The sequence below is a fragment of the Raphanus sativus genome, chromosome 9 (assembly GCF_000801105.2).
Source record: "Raphanus sativus cultivar WK10039 chromosome 9, ASM80110v3, whole genome shotgun sequence".
NCBI lineage: Eukaryota > Viridiplantae > Streptophyta > Magnoliopsida > Brassicales > Brassicaceae > Raphanus > Raphanus sativus.
The window spans coordinates 20,945,217-20,964,312 of NC_079519.1; the positions used below are offsets into that span (position 1 = coordinate 20,945,217).

Consider the following 19,096-nt stretch of genomic DNA (forward strand, 5'->3'; position numbering starts at 1 on the left):
TCAACATGACAACTCTCTTCCTTTTCCTCTTCGATACAGACTTATCCTAAAGATCTAAAAGCAACCAAAACATAAAATAGAAGGCATTCTATTAAATATTTGGGAGGATTTGAAGCATATATAACTTCACAATATGGTAAAGAAATATTGAATCGTACGATTGACAAAATTAGAAACAAACGATGTGAGTTACATCTGGTATAGTGATTTGAACCATCAATTTAACTCGTGGATTTCCTCATTGCCACACACTTCCTCTAACATTTCCATAAACCCTTTCTTTTTGTTTCCTCTCACCGTTGTTGTCGTCATCGAGCTGTAACGGTTTTCATGCATTGATGCTTCTTCAAATCTTGTCCACAGCTCTTTCTTTAGAGTACTCTCACCTGCTCTTGGTCTGTTTTTCGTCATTGCACTCTCTGCTTCTTTCAACAGTGGAGTACTCTCAACCACCATTGACATGCTTCCCTCTAAGCCAAACCATTGACAAAGATCATAAGATCACATGAAATTACCAAAACATCAAAATTACTGAAAGTTTCTTTTTATAGTACCTTTTGTGTGTGCTGCTTCTGGTTTAACGCTTGTAAAAGCAAACGAGGATGTTTTATCAACTGGTTTCTTCTCATTCACAGGTAGATCCAATAAAACAGATGTTTTAGGAGGTGAAAACCACCAAACCGGAGAGGCTTCAAGATCGGTTTTTCTAGCAATTGGAGCATGTTTTAACCCCATCAGCTCTGGATACTTGGAATAGAGGTCGTCGGTTTCATCAATACCAGACGACTCAGAGCTCTGTGAACCATTAAAAGTGGTAGCTCCCAATTCAGAGCAGGTGGACTTACAAGCCTCCTGTTGAGGAGGTTTAAACAGTGTACTAGTTTTCTGAGGAGACATCTTCAAACAAGGGGTTTTTAGAAGCCCAGACTGAATATTTCTCCTGAGGACAGGTGAAGGCAATGGCTCACACTCTACCAAACTTTCAGATAAATCCATGACATGGCCTAAAGCGTTACCAAGTCCTGTGGTTTTCATCGACTCGTCTACTAAAACACCATCACTTGTTTCTTTAGAAGATTGAAGCGGTTGATTCGCAGCAGCATTTGGAAAGACCCTTTTGGATTTCAGCTTAGTTTTAAGGAATTCAGATTTGCCCAAGGGTAGTGGTGTCAACATAAAGAGCTGTCTACCCTTGTCGGCGTTGTGATCACCACCACGCCATGCCACAAGAGGAGAAGGAGAGACTAAGGGCTCAAATCCAGTAGGCTCAGGACTCTCAGCATCGCACAACTCTTCTTCTTTGCTTGCACTCATCAAAGACTGTTCTTCCTGATCCTTGGGAAGCAACTGAGAACTTGATATTGCTTCTTGCAACCGAGGAAACCATGGCTGTAATAAAAACAGATTACAGTTTCTAAAGGTTAAATAGACACTAGAAGGAAGGAAACAAAAACGCAACTGAATGAAACCTTTAGTGAGGAATGCATATCGGACAAGACAGAGCTGAAAGACTCAACTTCTGTTGTCCCTAGTTTGCTCAAAGTCTTGAGCTTTGTGGCTTTCACAACAAGCTCATCAATCTGAGATTCCAAAACATTCATTAGTAGTCTATAACCAAATACAAAACCGACACAAGAGACAAGAAGATGAAACAAGGACCTGGTGAAGAAGAGCTGAGATATCAGAATGTACAAGGTAGAGCAGATCCAGTTCACCACAATCATCTCCATTTTTGTCTTCTTCGTTTTTAACTGCAAAATAATCAAATCACTCAGAGAACGAATCCATGTTTAAGATTAGAAGAAGAAGCGAGAAGAGACCTGTTTCTCTAACAAGAGTATCTCTTCTGGTCATGTAACGTTCCATTTCCCTAATAAGACTGTGCTGCTATCAAAGAATCTTCGATTTAGCAATAATCTGGATCTGGACAAATCGCAAACAAACAAACAAACGAGCCAATTAGTATCTACACGATTCTCTTCGAAATTGAGAAATTAAGACGAAGAGGAAAGGATAGAGAAAGCACCTTTCTGAGAGCCGGAGAATTAGGTCACGTAGAGGGACGATTTGAGCAGACGTTTCTCAAGTTTTTTGACGGCGGAGATCGTGCTGGACGAGCCCTCGTTAGGGTTTCTAGAAGGCGGGATTTTGAATTTTCGAATTTGGGGTTGGTGTTCGCAGAAGATGACTACAGAGAGAGAGAGAGAGAGAGAGAGAGAGAGAGAGAGAGAGAGAAATAAATTGGTTTTGTTATTTTCTTTTCTTATTCAACTTTCGGAAACAAATAAAATTGATATCATCAATTTAAGTCCGCCTGAATTTAGTATGGGTTATAGTTTGGCAATGAAACCCAATGATATGGGTCCTGATATCGGCTTATCGGACTCTACATATGTATAGGAAAAGATACCAAAGTTGTGTAGACTTTTTCTTTTTCAAAAACATTTACCACTGAAAATAGTTTTACTAGTACAATATGAATTTAAATAACTGATAATATATGGTTTAGAAATTAAATAACTGATAATCTATGGTTTGAAAATTTCCATTATTTTTGTAAATAATATACTAAAATGTGATTTTTTAAAAATAATTTGAATCTTTTACATTTCTTAGACCATCTCCAATGTATTTAATTATTTTTACCTCTAAAATAGATAAACTCTATAATTAAAGTGAGACTAGGTGTTTTTCTGCACCATGTGCAGTAAAAGAATTTTAAAATATTTTTCAAAAGATAAATATAAATTATATTTATTTTTTATTAATATTATAAATTTTATTTTTTCTTATCAATATTTAAATATAAATTTAATTTAACTGAACATTAAAATTAAGATAAAACCAATTTTGTTTATTTTAAATTATATTTAAAAATGTGCATGTATATATTTAAAATTATAATTTTAGGTAGATTTTTCTATCTATTTATTTTAATTAAAATATTAAATAAATATGTAAAATTTCAGAATTGTCAAAAATTAAAATTAAACAATACTTATAAAATCTGTAAATATATATAAAAAACTAATGATTTTACGATTTAATTTGATTTTATGATTTAATTTTATAATTTTCTAAAAATATGTATATATTTTTGAAATATTTTTAATTTAAATGATATTTCTAAATTTGAAATGCCATAATTGAATATATTTATTTTAATGATGATTTATGCGTTATTGCCATATTTTTAAAAAGTCCAAAAATATAGATCGATAATAAATATAATATATGAGTTATTACCATATTTTAAAATTTTTATCAAAAATATAAATTAACATTAAATATAATTGTCTATGTCATATTAATCTATAAGACATGTCATCAATTTTAGTAGCTATATCACAATTATTAATCTAGGTGTTTTCATGCACCATGTGTAGTGATGAATTTTTTAAAAGTTAAATTTTATATTTTAAAATGTAATTTATTAACATTATATATTTTATTATTTTGACTAATAATTAATATAAATATCATTAATTAAGCATAAAATTAAGAGAAAATATTTTTTATTTTAAATTATATTTAAGAATATATATGTATATATATAAAGTTAAAATCTTAGATAAAAAAATTATTTATTTAATTTGGTTAAATTATTAAATCAACTTGTACAAAATTACTAAAAATCATATAAAATTGCATAGTTATCAAAATTTAAAACTAAATAATATTTATATAATTTGTAGATATCTAAAAGAAACTAATGATATTACGATTTATTTTTTTTTAATTCAGAAAATTTAGAAAAATTTAGATAATAAAAATTTTATTATTATAAAAGTAAAATTATATAATATTTCGAAATTCAAAATATCATATTTGAATATATTTATTTTAGTGATGATTTATGAGTTATTACCATATTCTACAAAGTTTACCAAAAATATAAATCAATATTAAATGTAATATATCTGTTATTGTCATATTCTAAAAAGATTTCCAAAAATATATATTAGCATTAAAATATATAACAGACGAGATCTCTCCCACTTATCTATTTCTGTTGCTTTTCCATTTTGTATCAACTTCAAAGTAGAGCATTCTTGTGCTCAAAGCTCATCTCATTGTTTTCTCTTCTCCTGATCCCCTAGTTTAGGATCATGAGATTGTACAATCTTTTTTTGTTGTTATAAAGTTAACATTTCAGCAAAAAAAAAAAAATTGTTCATGTCATATTTAACCATATGACATGTCATCAATCTTAATAGCCACGTCACAATTTTTTCTGTGAAAACGATTGTGGAGAAGACATGTGGCAAATCACTTATCAAATATAGACTAGGGGATATGTTTTAATGTATTCCTCTAAAGTAGCAATCTAATTATAGAGTGAAAAAGTAGAGGGATACTATATCTTTCTCTATAAATAAAGGAGAAAAAATAGTAACTTTTATAAAGAAATTGAGGTGAATTGGAGCAATTTCACATCTAAATATCATTATAGAACATAAATTAGGGATGTCCACTTTACGCAGGTTATTTGTCTATTTTTGCAATTCATTTTTTAATTTTGTTGTATATATATTGTTTTATTTGTAATGTATATATGATTTTCAGGGCGAACCGAATTATTAGTGGTTAAAAGTGAAGTACAGTCTTGATTTTCCCGTGTGAAATGAAATATTTTTATTTATTGTTGTAATTTAATTTTATACGAGAAAGTAATGGTGAGAATGGAAAATATTTATTATTGAGGAAAAATACTTATTTTATTTTACTTGGAATTCATAACCAAAGTAGAAAACAGTACACAAATGAAATTGGAGATTAAAACATGATAAACCGTCTTATTAATCGTATATAAGCCATTGATCAATGCAAGGAAAATGAAAATTATGGAAGTAAGAGAGCAAAGATTGTTTCCATAGTCGTAATATACTAAGCATACAATGGATATATAGTTTTTATATTTTGTAGTTGAAAGCTTATTACTTCCCTCTAGATCGGTGATGATGACATCGACGCCAAGTCTTGCAATCACATTTTGGCTGTAGTCTGTGATGGTAAAAGTAACTTGAAGATCATCAGTTATGGTATTGTCGTTGTATGTTAGTACATTATCGACGAAAACTTGAATGTTAGAATAGTATCGATCAGTTTTGGCATTTAGTCCCGCATGTGAGTTATTTTGCCTTGCTTCTCTTCTTTAAAAAGTTTTTAATGAAACAATCCTTAAAGATAGGTCAGCAACTTGATCTGATAAAGCCAACTCATGAAGGGGGGTGGGTGGTGGTTCACACATTCTCTATGAGCTGAGGTGGATGTAATTTGTAAGCTACAGTGTAACGTTTCTAACTGACTACATAAAACATCATTGTATATATTCACCAAGAACTGACAACATACAATGATACATCATTGTATATATTCAGTCTCCAGCAAAAACCCAATAGAAGCTCCAGATTCTCTACTATAGCCGGAGTAAGTATCTGAGCTTCCAACTGATTCACACGCTCAAAAACCTCATCCCGAACCTCTGACCCAGACTGGGCCCTACTGCACTGAACGATGGTGGGAATGTCTGGCGGAGCTGATACGAAGCATGGAGAAGCCATTCTTTGTGAGAATGAACTCTCATTTGTTGAATTGTTACATTTCGTCTGATGGTGATGAAACTGAGTTCCATAACAATAAGTTTAAGTTATACCATTTTCCTTTTCTTTTTGTTTGTTTGGTTGTTTGTTTTGTTGTTTCTGTATGTTTTCTGTCAAAACAATGATCATGTACCTGTTGTTATACCGATTTTGGATTTGTAACATCAATAATCAATATATGATCTATCAATTCCTCATCATATACAAACAAAGATCTATACAGTCGAAATAAGTTGAAGTTCTTATAAGTTGTCCAAACGTTTGTAGTTTCAACAAGTTTTACTAAGTTATACCTTTTGAGTTCGGTTTTAACTTCTCTTTTGATAGGTTCTTCGTGAATTGTTTTCAAATCATCCTTTCAGTGATGAAAGAATGAGGAACGAAAGGGTATCGGGACATAAGAGCCTAAGATTGAAGATTGATTTCATCCCACCATTGTTATTCATTTGTTTCAATGAAGTCGATTAATGATGAACTGAATTAATAGATTGAGGATCCGATGGATATCCAGTTGGATTGGATAGTCCATCTAGATAGATTATAATTCTTTAAAATGTACTCAGGTTTTGTAGTCTTTTACTCTTTTCTAGGAATTAAAGAAAGAAAAATTAAATTAGAAAAAGACAGGAAAGTATATGAGATTTTTTTGTCCTGCAAGAACTTGCGAGAATTTGATTCCAAGCTCACCCCATTTACCATGGCTACAGAAAAAATTGGGCTTAGAGCAAATGTTCTTGGGTTCATCTGAGCCATCAATATGTTTACCAAAATGAATAATCTCTGGGAAGTTTTTTCAAGATATGGAATCTCTATCTTTCTTCTTCAATTTTTGTTTGTTTTCTTTCGTTCCAAGAAAGCAAAATGGGTTAAATCACAAAATCATATTGTTCGCCAAAGTCGTAAAACCATATATTTTGACAAATTTGCAAAATCATTTTTCGCCAAAAAATAAAGTCGTGTTTTTGATAAATTTGAAAAATCATATTTTGTAACAAATTTACAAATTTCTTAAGAATGATTTTTATTTGGGTCATCTGGACAGCCCAATTGAGATGGTCCAAAATGAGATTGGTACAATTTGGATTCAATCCAATTTTGGCTTTAGCTAATAATATCCAAAAAAAAAAAATTGATTGTCCATTTGGACATAGACAACTCAATTGACATCTCTACGTCCAAATTATTTTTTAAAAAAAATATTTCTTTGCAATATGAACTTTTTTTGAGATGGGCCTAACTTTTTTTTTGTCAACCTAACTTTCTTTCAATTAAAGAGTCCTATGAGCTTTTACATGGATTTCAGATTACATTTAAAGGTCCAAGAAAAAAACATTTAAACAGTCAAGCCCATTAGAAAGAACAACCTAAAGATAAGTCTCGAACATGCTAACAGTTTTGTCTTCATTTGACAAGTGGTAACACCTATCATCCATGCGTGAAGAGTATGTGAAGGATTAAACTCACCTCCTGATTTTAGGTCAGGTTATAGTTTAGGAAAGGATTAAGGAAAGATAATCGTGGGCTGAATCCCGTAAGAACTTGTAGAATGAATGATGATTTTATTGATGATTTTTGGTAAGAAATGTTTACAAGAGATGTTTATAATGTTTACAAAGAAAGAAATAACTGCTTGAGAGCTTGTATGTAAAAATGGGTTCCAATCCCTTTTTCTTGATTGATTTTCTCTTTAAATAGCCCCAGGTTCCGTCAGTTGCTACCAACAGGTTCCCGAGATCCCCTCCGTGATTTGAGGGATTTGTAACAGCTCCCCTTTGACCGGGTCCTGCGCCTATTTATTTGTCCACCTCTTTGACCGGGTCCTGCGCCTGTTTACTTGTCAACGAGCTGCCTCTTTTCCTTGACCTCTCTGATGAACATCTCCAGCTCACAGCCTCCGGATCTGACTTAGCTGTTTTTGAAGATTGAATTCATGATGGGCCTTTCGCGGTCCGTTATCATTTCTTATTGTCTATTACTAGCTAGGGGGTCATATTTGGGCCCAACAGAGTAGTCTCCGTGAAACTCTTGCTGCTGTAACACATCTGCGCTCTCTCTCTCTCTCCTCCATCTATGTTTCCTTTTCACCATAGATCAGGAAGCACCTCACGAACGGAAAGCTAAAAATCGATACTCTCCTTCACGCCTGTCTTCTACGGCCCTCAACTTTTCCTATGGATATGAAAAATCAAAATAGCTTCAAACGATTTAGAATCAACTATTGTCAAAACACTTGCTAGGATGCAAGGCTTCAGCTTTTCTTTAGCTGAGTAAAATCAGAAAAGTGAATCTACAAAGCTTAAGACTCTCCTTTCTGAATAATTTGCAGTGACTTATATTAGTAAAGATTGATTTCGTCCAGAAACAGAACCTGAGGATATCCATCGGAGAATATGAAAATCCAAGAAAACAACTGGGATCTGATAGTTATGACGAATCAAAAACACATCAGGACTGAAACTGGAGAGTATAGATGAAGTATATTTAAAACACAACCAAAATTATTGCGGCATTGCGAAGATGATCCAACAAAGCGGAAGCTTGAGTGTCTCCAAAGAGAAAAAGAGATTTGTCTAGCGAAGAGAGAAGTCGATCACATGGATAAAATATTTACAAAACAAAAACAAGAGTCTCATCCCCTTCTTTGTGAAAGATGGTAGTGAGAGAATGAAGAAAAGGAGAGAAACTCTTCTTGAAGGTCAGAACTTCTCAGCTGGGGCATAGCTATTTTATAAAATACGGTAGTTGAAAAAAAAAGTGATTACATAACTTAAACTAGCTAAATTTATACCAAATTCAGTTCTGTAGTTTTTAAAATAAAAATAACAAATATTTTGTATGTTTTGGCGAAAATAAACAAATTTATCTTTAAATAACCATTATTTATAAAACAAAATTTTGTCATATTTAAATAAAGAAAAATTTAGGTGCTGTAAAATATACATTCAAAAATTTACATACTAATTATATATAAAATGTATTAATTTGTTACTATTATAAAATATATTATAGTTCTTTTAAAGATTGACTCTCTTTGATAGCTTACTCTAACTAGAGCCGGACACAGATCGGATATCCAGAGTTTTGAAGGTATTTGTGATATTCTTTGTATGTTACGGATATCTAATTTTCTATTTGCTTTTCTTCCGGAAAAAACAGATATCCGGAAAATAAATAGATATCTACAAATATTTATGGATATCTCATTCGTTTGGATTAATATAAACAATCTTAAAAATTCGATAAAAGTTTGTTTTGTAAAACATTTTTTTGCATGATACATAAAATAAAAAATTAAAAGAAGTAGTGAATCTAAATATTTTGTAATATTTTAAACTTCGTTAACAATTATAATAACACAAAACTTAAGAAAATTTATAATTCTCATAAGTTTTCTCTTTTCTTTTTATGTAATACTTATATATAAGTAATAATGTAAATAGGATTTGTCAAATCATATGTTTAGAATAATAGTTATATAATTTTATACATTTAACATTTTAAATATAGTCAAGATATACATGTATTTATATATTGCTGGAGCGGTTTCCAAAATATTAAATATTTGTGATTTGCTTCTATTTTAACGGTTATTGATTTTTAATATTTTTTCCTTCGAAAATTTACGGATAAAGAATCGAGTCAAATTTAATGGATAATATATCTAGTCATAACTCTAACAAACTGAATTGGTACTATTATAAAATGTATTATAGTTCTCTTTAAAAAAATTGACTCTCTTTGATAGCCAACTCTAACAAACTGAACCGGTACCAAAAGTTAGCAAAGAAAAAAACAAATTGAATCAGTTTTTTTTTTGGTCAACAATTGAATCAGTTTAAACCCAAATTAATAAGTACAAGATTTATTTCCCAAAGACCATCTTTCTAAAATACATAATTTAAAAAAGACCAAAAATATCTTTGTAGGCAAGGCGTCTTCTGTCCTAGCGATGGCGTATAAACAAAATTAATTGACTGCTCGTCTGTTAAACCTCCCCTCCCATTCGTCTCCCCCCTTCCCTTCTTCTTCCTCTCCCCTATCTCTCTCCGTCAATTAACTCTTTTCTCCGTCAAAACAGTTAAATTCTCCGTCCACCGACTTGGCCAATCCTCCTAATCGGCGGCGATTCTCGTCTCCTCAGATGACTCTACGCCGTTCAGATTCACCAATCTCTCACCACCGATCACCTCTCTCCGACAACCACAAACGCAAACTCGACGATTACGCCTCCTCCGATCACCCCCTCGATCTCCTCCACAAGATGAAGCGCCACGAGGCCGACGCCGATCGCATCTCCCCCGCGTCCCTCAAACAGCCCTTCACATACAACACTCCCGATCGCTCTCTCTACACTCCCGGCGAGTGCTCCTCCTCCTCCTCCTCATCCTCTCTCCCCTCGTCGACTCGGCTGCAGCTCTTCGTGAGGATGATGTCCGGAGGCAAAACGATCGTGATCCACGCCGACCGAAACGACACCGTCGAGCATCTCCACCACAGAATCCAGCTCAAGACTCACATCCCCGTCGCCGAGCAGCGAGTCATCTACAAAGGCAAGCAGCTACAGTTCGAGCACACTTTAAACCACTACTCGATCGAGCAGGACTCTTCCTTGCACCTCGTGGGGCGTATGCAGAGCACCGAGCACCCCGTCGCCTGTCAGACCGTCGACGAGATCATGTCCACCGTCTCTCGGATGCACAGAGGCGAGAATCTCTACGTGGGCCGAACCAACATCAACGACAAGCTCGTCAAGTTCTTCGCCAGGATTCCCGCCGAGAGTAACCGTTCCGCCGCCAAGTATCTCAAGATCTTCTCCAACTCTTCCGTTCCCGCCGCGCTTGTGATGCTCTTCCTCTCTCCTTTGGATATCAACAGAGCTTGTGGGAAGAGCTCGATTAAGCTCTTTTTGAACAGTTGCGTGTCGTTGCCGATGCATCAGCAGAACAGTTGTTTGCCTGTGGTGTTGGAGTTCTGTAGATTGCTTAGGGGAGCTTGTCCAACTGATAATAAACTCTATGTGTCGTGTCGGAACACCTTGGGGTCGATGCTGGATTTGGTGTGTAAATCTGATGAGTTTCAGTTCAGGTTGTTTACGATTGGGGAGGAGATTTACCCTTGTGTGACCGAGTTAGCTGATGTTATAGGGAAAGAGTTGGTAGAGAACACAGGGCCTAGTTCGTCTGATGTTCATAAGTTTTCTTCCTTTTGGCAGCCCTTGAAAGTGGCTATTACAGCTCAGCTTCCCTGCTTGTTTCCCCTTGCTATGCCGCCTCTCCGGAACACTGTGATGGAAGTGGAGATAGGAAAGGTTTATCAGATATTCAGAAGGTTGTTGACTGTAATGGACACTTGTATGTCTAAGATCGAATCTTTTTTGGGTGGGAGAGGAGTTGTCAACACGGAAGCAGCTATGTCTGCGTCCTGGTCTCAGTATCTTGCTATTCTGAAGATTATGGATTCGATGTGTGAGCTCTATCTAGGTGCCAAGGAACAGCTAGCTACTCTTCTAAACACCAGGAAGGTTTCATTCAGCGCCCTCGTTCTGAAATTCGCGAAAAGAGAGGATGATCACCAGTGGATCTTTGACTACAAGGAAGCTACGACCTTTGAATCCAGGAGGCATTTAGCAATGCTGTTGTTTCCTGACGTGAAAGAGGACTACGATGAGATGCATGAAATGCTCATCGATCGGTCCAATTTGTTTGCTGAGTCGTTTGAGTACATATCGGGGGCAACCCCAGGGTCACTTCATAGTGGACTGTTTATGGAATTCAAGAATGAGGAAGCTACAGGTCCTGGTGTTCTGAGAGAATGGTTCTATTTGGTATGCCAGGAGATATTCAATCCCCGAAATGCTCTCTTCCTTCGATCTGCTGATGATTTCAGAAGATTCTCTCCTAATCCAGGTTAGCGTTGTTGCGTCTCTCATGACATAGCCTAGGTACAAGTCATTCTCAGACCTTGCTTGAACATTCATTGTTGGTCATTATTGTATATGTCATATAATCCCTACTCTTATAATTTGCGAGTTTTTATAAGATTGTTGTTCTGTCATCTTAGGATCTATATACAGAAGGGTTAGTGATAGACATCTATATCCTTGCATAACTATCTGAAAGGATGCATCAGTGTGTTGGAACTATCTAAGAATCTATTAGTAGGAAAAAAATTCTAAGCATGTGACTCTGTTGCTCTACAATGATAATTGAAGTTTTTGTTCTACATTCAGCATCTAAGGTGGATCCATTACATCTAAGTTACTTCGAGTTCACTGGTCGTGTGATTGCTTTAGCTTTGATGCACAAAGTTCAAGTAGGGGTGCTATTCGACCGTGTATTCTTCACACAATTGGCCAACCCGGAAATCAGTTTGGAAGACATCAAGGACACGGATCGAGTCATGTACAACAGCTGCAAACAGATTCTAGAGATGGATCCAGCGTTTTTCGACTCAAACGCCGGTCTTGGTCTAACTTTTGAGCTGGAAACAGAGGAGCTGGGGAAAAGGGAAACAGTGGAGCTACTTCCAGGCGGGAAATCCATTGCTGTCAACAGCCAGAACAGGGAACAATACGTCAAGCTCCTAATCAAGCAACGATTTGCCGCGTCAATCTCCCAGCATGTAGAGAGATTCTCCAAGGGCTTCTATGATATCCTTTCGGACTCTGTACCTGCTTTTTTCAAACGAATATATTTGGAGGATTTTGATGGGATGCTTAGAGGAGGGGAGAGCCCAATAAGCATAGATGATTGGAAAGCTCATACAGAGTACAATGGTTTCAAAGAGACTGACCGCCAAATAGACTGGTTCTGGAAGGTAAAAAAACACTTGAAAAAAATCTTGACGTTTTTCTAAAAACTTGGAACTTAGTTTTTGATTCCCTTTTGTGTAGATTATGAAGAAGATGACTGAGGAAGAAAGGAGGAGTGTACTCTTCTTTTGGACATCGACTAAGTTTATACCAGTTGAGGGGTTTAGAGGGTTATCATCAAAGCTCTATATATACAGATTGCATGAAGCTAATGATCGTCTTCCAACGTCTCATACTTGCTTTTACCGTCTCTGTTTACCAAAGTACCCGACGAGTGCTCTCATGGAACAACGTCTTCGTTTCATCGCTCAAGATCATGTCAGCTCCAGCTTCGGTAAATGGTGAATAAAATTATGGAAATAATATCTCTCTCTGATCTTTAGGTTGGTAGATTGGTGCTTTTGGTGTATAGCTAGATTTAGCTGTGGTCAAGCTCTGTTTATGACCGGGAGAGGAAGGTGAAACCTTTCTTAATTTATGTGTTCTATAACTAATGTATAAATTAATTGAATTTGGAAACTTGTGCTAAGAAAAAACAACTGTAAACGACATCGTTTACAGTTTCGTGGGACCATCTTAATTGTCTCATAATAGACAAGATTAAAAGGAAAACACATAATATCATTATATATTAAATAAACATTACAATAATAGCCCCTGGATTATCTTATTATTATATGAAAATATAGGTTTTAAACAAAACAAAACAGAAATGTTCTCTCATGGGTGAGAAAGACCAGCATCTTAGGCTGTCTTTACTTCAACAGTCTTCTCCTCTTCTGCCGCCGGCTTAACATCTTTCTCCTCCCCAGCTGCCGGAGTTTCGACCGGTTTCTCCTCTTTACCCGGAGCTGTCTCGGTTTTTTCAGCCTCTTTCTCTACCTTTGGTGCTTCTTCATCTTCTTTAATCTCAACTTCAACCGCAGTGGCTGAGTCGTCTGCATGGATGGTTTCCTTAGGCGTCTCAATAGTCGTTGCTTCGGTCGTCGTCTTCTCTTCTGTATTTGGTACTGTTTTCTCAACCTGCGTTAAGAAATCGACCGTGCTTTGCATCATGAGTAAAAGATTATCGAACGGAGATATAAAAGCACTTGCACACATATTTTATTATCTGAAGTATACGGTTTTTCAAATGGCTGAGGAGATATATATCACATCACATATGTTTCATCAATATCAATTGAATGATCTATTGTGGAGACTTCTTAAACTGATGGTAAAAATATGACATGAACATTTAAAAATGAGAAAAGACTTACCTCAACACCAGCCATTGGGAGACTCTGAAGAAGAAAGATATGAACAATGGAAAAAATAAGTGTGTTTGTATTTAGGAAAGTAGGGAGAATTGTGAGTGAGTTAAGCAAAGAGAAGGAAGGTATTTATAGAACTGATCTTCGAAAGTAAAAGAAAAAAGAAATAAATAAAATTTGTTGAGCATAATGATGTGTGGTATTTACAGGTAAAAACATCAGTAAAGTGTGTATACTATGTTATGATGCTTAAAGTGTTTATGTGTGGCGCGTGTAGAGCAAATTAGTTTAGGGGGCTTATTTGCATAATAAACCGTATCATGTAACATCACAAAATTTCCCTAATTATCAATTATCTGAGAGAAATTTGGAGAAATAACTAAAACAAGTAATTCAATTGCGTAGCTTTTAACTCTCGAAAGTTGTAAAAGGGCTGGGCGTTTTGATATTCGGTCTGGATACGTATCCGTTCTCATCAAGTCCAGATTTTTTAAGTTTTAGAGATTGATAATTTGTAAATTTTTGGTTTTGTTTTGGATTAGTTCTTCTCCAGGTTGGTTCGGTTCCAAATATGTTATACTATAGTCACCCCGAAAATCATGTATAATTTGGTTTTCGTTTTGGTTTGATTCTCTTATCTAATACCCATCAAAATTTAACTAAAAATCATTATATTTATCTAAAGTTTACAAAATAACCTAAAACAAAACTATTGCATTTGAGTTTCAAAAAAAAAAAAAAAAAACAAAACAAAAACAAAACTATAGCTGCAGTTCTGGTTCTTAGGATTTTTGGATTCGGTTATAATGCCTAAGCATAGCTGCAGGTGTTTACAAATCTTGCATCAGTATCTATTAAAATCAATCTCAAACATCACATTAGATAAACTCATGATTATCCACACAAGATAGAATTGGATTTATATGTTAAAAAATCTAAACTACGTCCAAAACAAAATAGTTTTGTTAATGAGTTGGTTCACTAGTAGGTGCGGTGGTACACTTGGACATATGTAAAGATGACACTATTCCGTCATTATAATGCTTTCCCTTTCATCTTTTCCTCTCTTTTTCCTGCATGATTCTATTTCTCTTTAACTTCCAAAGTTTAATTCCTTCACGTCACCTCTTTTATTAGCTCTTTATTCCTTCTTGTTCTATGAACCATTGCTTCCCATGTTCAATGGTTTTTTAGGTATTTAAACAACTTTTGACAGAACAACGAATGAATGATTCGATTCTTTTCTTGCTTTAGTATTCTTTTTCATACTTTGTTTGAAGAGAACCAAGATTGAATTTTAGCATCAATGCCCTGGTTTACCAGTATAAAATGAGTTGTTAGAATACAACACATGATTTTGCAATACTCAAAAGCATAGCACATGTGTACTCGTGAACAACAATAAATGCTCACAAATAAAAGTCTAAACTAGGCCTGAAATTTTTAACCGGATCCGGTTATTCGAACCGAAACCGACCCGAAATTGAACCGGTTCGGATCGGATTGGGTATACCAGATTTAACCGATGGTTAAAATTATATTTACCCACGGATAATGGGTCGGGTCGGGTATTTTACCCGGTTTTTTTCGGATACCAGATTGGTACCGAACATTAATTACGCATGTGTGTATCACACTGTACCCGAGTCGTCTCTTCAACATCCATCCCCAATTTCCCAAACCAAAAACGGCGAAACCCTACTTTTCGATTCGTTTTCTCCATTAGAGCCCTCGACACTCGACAGCCTCGACTCGAGAATAGTGAAAATGACTCTACAAAAAGGGCAGATTGTGTTAGCTTCAACCACAAACCTCCAAACCTCAGATAGAATCGACGATTGTTTCGCAGACTCTGCATCATCGAGAGTTCAATCGGAGGTTTTATTCTTTAAATCTTTTCTTAACTCTTAATCTTTAAATCATTTTTTAAATTTGTTCTTCATGATTAATTCTTAACTGATTGAGTTTTGCTTCATATTTCGATTGTTCGTTTTGAATTTTGATTTATGAATTTTATTCTTGTTCATGATTTCAATTGTTTGTTTGGTTCTGTAGTGTTTGTTACTTTGTTTGGTTCTTTAGTAATTGTTTGACATGATACTGTTTTGTTATTTATGCAGATGGCTTCTTCTGACCTTCCACAACAAGACAACGGCAATCAACCAATGGATGAGGACTTATCTTCTGATGAGGAGATGGAAACACCGGAGAGCAACGGTACTAGAGCTACTGGTACTTCTAGTTTAGGGTCAAGGAAGAAGACCCGTTCTTTTGTCTGGAAGCATCTCACCAGGCTGGAAAACAACTACGACAGGTGCAAATGTCGTTATTGTGGGAAAGAGATGAGTTGTGACACGAAGTCTGGCACCTCCAACCTCAGGAAGCATGTACTTGGGTTCAAGGCATTCCTCGCATGGAAGGCAGCAAAAGCATTGAAAGGGGAGGGTAAACAGACAGAGTTGACTCCAGATGAAGAAGACAACTTGAGTGTGTTTAAGGTGTCTGAAGATGTTTTCAGAGAGGCGAGTAATGAGCTGATCATACTAGGCGAGCTGCCTCTGGCCATTATTGATAGCTTGGCTTGGAGATACTTCTGCTTAAAGGTTCAGCTGCACACGCCGGTTTGCAGGAAGACTTCTACAAAGGATATTGTGGCGATGTATGCATCCAGGAAAGCTCAGATGAAACAAGTTCTTGGACAGAACAAACAAAAGTTGTCTCTGACGACATACATCTGGGTTGCTCCGTACACTTCAGCAAGCTACATGGTGATCACTGTACATTTTATTGATGCAAGTTGGAAGCTTAGGAAGATGATAATAGGGTTCAAGAATGTTGAGGATCACAAAGGGTCTACGATTGCTAAGGTGCTGATTGATTGCTTAGCTGAGTGGGATATAAGAAGAATCTTTTGCATCACGGTGGATAATGCAACAGCAAACACCTCATCTATGAAGAAGTTCAAGGAAGATTTCGTGAGTCATGGTGATGATGCTCTGGTCTTGAATGGAGAATTCTTGCACATTAGGTGTGCGACACATATCTTGAATCTCATTGTCAAGGAAGGCTTAAATGAGATCGATGACAGTATCATTGCCATTCGGAATGCCATTCAGTATGTGAGGTCTTCAACAAATCGTCTCACGTCCTTCGAGTTTAGGGTTGAAACCGGGAAGATGACTAGAGGAAGTCTGCCATTAGATGTGAAGACCAGATGGAACTCTACATATCTCATGCTAGATCAAGCTTTGAAGTTCCGGGTAGCATTTGAGAAGATGCAGTCTGAAGACAAACCATACAATGATTATTTCATGGAGATTACAGATGGGAAGAAGAGGATTGGACCACCATCAACAACAGATTGGGAAGAAGTTGAGAGGTTGGTTCACTTTCTTGTTATCTTCTACAATTCTACTTTGATACTCTCAGCTTCGAAATCCATCACTTCACACAAGATCTACAATGAGATAGTCACCATCATTAGGAATGTTAGTAAGATAAGCAGCGCAACTGGTCCTGAATCTCCTGATGATTCATTGAAGTACAAAGCTTTGTCTATGATGGGGAAGCTAAGGAAATACTGGAATCCGTTCCTGGAAGAAGATGAACCCGAGAAGAGCAAGTCTAAGAGCTGTAAGATGAACAAGCTCCTTATAGTTGCATCTGTCTTTGACCCAAGAAAGAAGATGAACTTTGCTAACCTCTGCTTGGAGAAGTTGTATGGTAAAGAAAGCATCGAGTATACTCTGCTTTCTGAATCTATGTTAGACATCTTGAAGAGGCTTTATGATGAGTACAGTCTTGCCACAAGTGGTGGAGGGTCAGGTGGGTCAGGGTCACAGTCGCAAGGATCAGCTTCTCAGTCCCAAGATGCCGGTGCAGTTTTTGAGTCCAGAGTTCTTGGTAATGGCCTTGGATATGAACGAATGGATAACCTCTACGAGGAGTTTATACAAGAAGCATGCACTCAGGATTCTAGTAATGAGTTAGAGGTGTATCTGTCAGAGAAAGTCGAGACCACAAAACCTATGCTTGGAACCGAGTTTGATGTTTTGTCATGGTGGAGAAGAAACAGTCTGAAGTTCCCAACATTGTCTCGAGTTGCTGCTGATATTCTTGCTGTTCAAGTATCATCTGTAGCATCAGAGAGTGCATTTAGCACTAGTGGGAGAGTCCTAGACACGTATAGGAGCTGCTTGACACACTTTATGGTTGAAGTGTTGGTTTGCACACAGCAGTGGTTGAAATCAGAGTTGCATATGAAAGAGAGAGGCATTTCTACCATAGAACAACTACTTGAAGCTGTGGAGTTGGAAGATGATCTCATGAGAGGTAAACTTTACTGGATTTGAAATCTTTTAATAATCTTTCTTCATGTTTAATTTGTAAACTGATGTTATTATTATTATTTTTTGTAGCGAATGATCCTGGACTCCAAGAATAAGGAGTGGAAAGTGGCTGTCTCACTTGAAGTTCAAGAAGACCTCTTTTGTGTTGTGTGTTTGTTTTTTAACTCATCTTTCTTTGTCTTGTGTTGGTTTTGTGTTCGGTCTTGGTGTGTTTTAGGAAACAATTTTTCATTTGCTATGTTTCTAAAACTTTTGTGTTTGAGTTCCGACTACTGTTCGGACTTCGGATAATATGATATGAGTGTTTCATTTTCTATGTTTGTTAAACAGATGTTTGAGTTCGGATAATATATAAGTATGTTTCGGTTTTTTTTGGCATTACGGGTACTCTATAGCCAAAACCGAAAGGTATCCGTTTGGTTCGGATCAACAATTGGGTAATTTTTTTTGAAACCGAACCGAACCGGAACCGACAGGATCCGGTCCGAAACCGAACCGTATGTATGTCAAGTAACCATTGGATACAACATCTATTTAACCGATTGATCCGAAACGAATGGGTATTACTCGGAACCGAACCGAATACCCGAAATCCCATGCCTAGTCTAAACCAACATTTTTATTGTTTTCTTAGATAATTTTTTTATCAGGATTTTCTTAGATAAATTAAAACCCCAAATTTGCTCAGAATAACGACTATTCAAAAGTAAACAAAATGTGTAAAATCCTGTTGCAGACTAATTTTTTCCTCAATCTGAAGAATCATCAAACACTATTTAAGTAAAAATATATAATTAGCACAAAGTATTGCAACAATTCGTGTAATCTTTTGCCTTTATTCATTCATAGCATCAGTTTTATCCAAATTAAATAGTAAACAAAAAATAATATATATATATATTATATGTGAAGTGGTTTTCTTTTTAAGCTCTTACTAGATTTTGACTCGCGCTTTTAAAGCGCGGGATATTTTTTTTTGTAAAAGTTTAATAAAAATGATCAAAATGATATGTATTAATATCAAATTTGGTACACATGCCTCATTTAGTTTTTCGTCTTATTTAGAACTCATACTTTTTA

General features: G+C 35.7%; 4 protein-coding genes across 5 annotated transcripts; 2 read left to right on the forward strand and 2 right to left on the reverse strand.

Annotated features, from left to right (window-relative positions):
- On the reverse strand, window positions 1-8,332 carry LOC108831750 (uncharacterized). 2 transcript variants are annotated; one of them, XM_056995503.1, is made up of 8 exons: window positions 8,097-8,332; window positions 7,972-8,020; window positions 2,027-2,188; window positions 1,821-1,923; window positions 1,660-1,751; window positions 1,470-1,580; window positions 555-1,389; window positions 1-470 (listed from the first exon to the last, which is right to left on the reverse strand). In XM_056995503.1, exons 4-8 carry the CDS (start codon window positions 1,864-1,866, stop codon window positions 217-219), a joined length of 1,338 nt encoding a protein of 445 aa, XP_056851483.1. In that variant the 5' UTR covers window positions 1,867-1,923; window positions 2,027-2,188; window positions 7,972-8,020; window positions 8,097-8,332; the 3' UTR covers window positions 1-216. The 2 variants fall into 2 exon arrangements, with proteins under 2 accessions (XP_056851483.1, XP_056851484.1); XM_056995504.1 differs by having other exon boundaries at window positions 1,821-1,917; window positions 7,972-8,332.
- Window positions 8,333-9,520: 1,188 nt separating this feature from the next.
- LOC108827986 (E3 ubiquitin-protein ligase UPL5) lies at window positions 9,521-12,935 on the forward strand. Its single transcript, XM_018601517.2, has 3 exons — window positions 9,521-11,509; window positions 11,833-12,419; window positions 12,496-12,935. Exons 1-3 carry the CDS (start codon window positions 9,745-9,747, stop codon window positions 12,757-12,759), a joined length of 2,616 nt encoding a protein of 871 aa, XP_018457019.1. The 5' UTR covers window positions 9,521-9,744; the 3' UTR covers window positions 12,760-12,935.
- Window positions 12,936-13,014: 79 nt separating this feature from the next.
- On the reverse strand, window positions 13,015-13,832 carry LOC108827987 (uncharacterized). The gene is made up of 2 exons (XM_018601518.2): window positions 13,674-13,832; window positions 13,015-13,437 (listed from the first exon to the last, which is right to left on the reverse strand). The coding sequence occupies exons 1-2, from the start codon at window positions 13,686-13,688 to the stop codon at window positions 13,159-13,161; spliced, it is 294 nt and encodes a 97-aa protein (XP_018457020.1). The 5' UTR covers window positions 13,689-13,832; the 3' UTR covers window positions 13,015-13,158.
- A 1,383-nt stretch (window positions 13,833-15,215) lies between these two features.
- Window positions 15,216-18,396, forward strand: LOC108839308 (zinc finger BED domain-containing protein RICESLEEPER 2-like). Its single transcript, XM_018612096.2, has 2 exons — window positions 15,216-17,999; window positions 18,086-18,396. Exons 1-2 carry the CDS (start codon window positions 15,782-15,784, stop codon window positions 18,109-18,111), a joined length of 2,244 nt encoding a protein of 747 aa, XP_018467598.2. The 5' UTR covers window positions 15,216-15,781; the 3' UTR covers window positions 18,112-18,396.
- Window positions 18,397-19,096: the final 700 nt, after the last annotated feature.

Coding starts and splice junctions, on each gene's coding strand:
- LOC108831750 (XM_056995503.1), bottom strand. CDS start 1,866: ATGGAACGTTACATGACCAGAAGAGATACTCTTGTTAGAGAAACAG. Junction 1,581..1,659: donor TCTCAGCTCTTCTTCACCAG/GTCCTTGTTTCA, acceptor TTGGAATCTCAG/ATTGATGAGCTTGTTGTGAA. Junction 1,390..1,469: donor ATATGCATTCCTCACTAAAG/GTTTCATTCAGT, acceptor TTTTTATTACAG/CCATGGTTTCCTCGGTTGCA.
- LOC108839308 (XM_018612096.2), top strand. CDS start 15,782: ATGCAGATGGCTTCTTCTGACCTTCCACAACAAGACAACGGCAATCAA. Junction 18,000..18,085: donor GGAAGATGATCTCATGAGAG/GTAAACTTTACT, acceptor TATTTTTTGTAG/CGAATGATCCTGGACTCCAA.
- LOC108827986 (XM_018601517.2), top strand. CDS start 9,745: ATGACTCTACGCCGTTCAGATTCACCAATCTCTCACCACCGATCACCT. Junction 11,510..11,832: donor AAGATTCTCTCCTAATCCAG/GTTAGCGTTGTT, acceptor TTCTACATTCAG/CATCTAAGGTGGATCCATTA. Junction 12,420..12,495: donor AAATAGACTGGTTCTGGAAG/GTAAAAAAACAC, acceptor CCTTTTGTGTAG/ATTATGAAGAAGATGACTGA.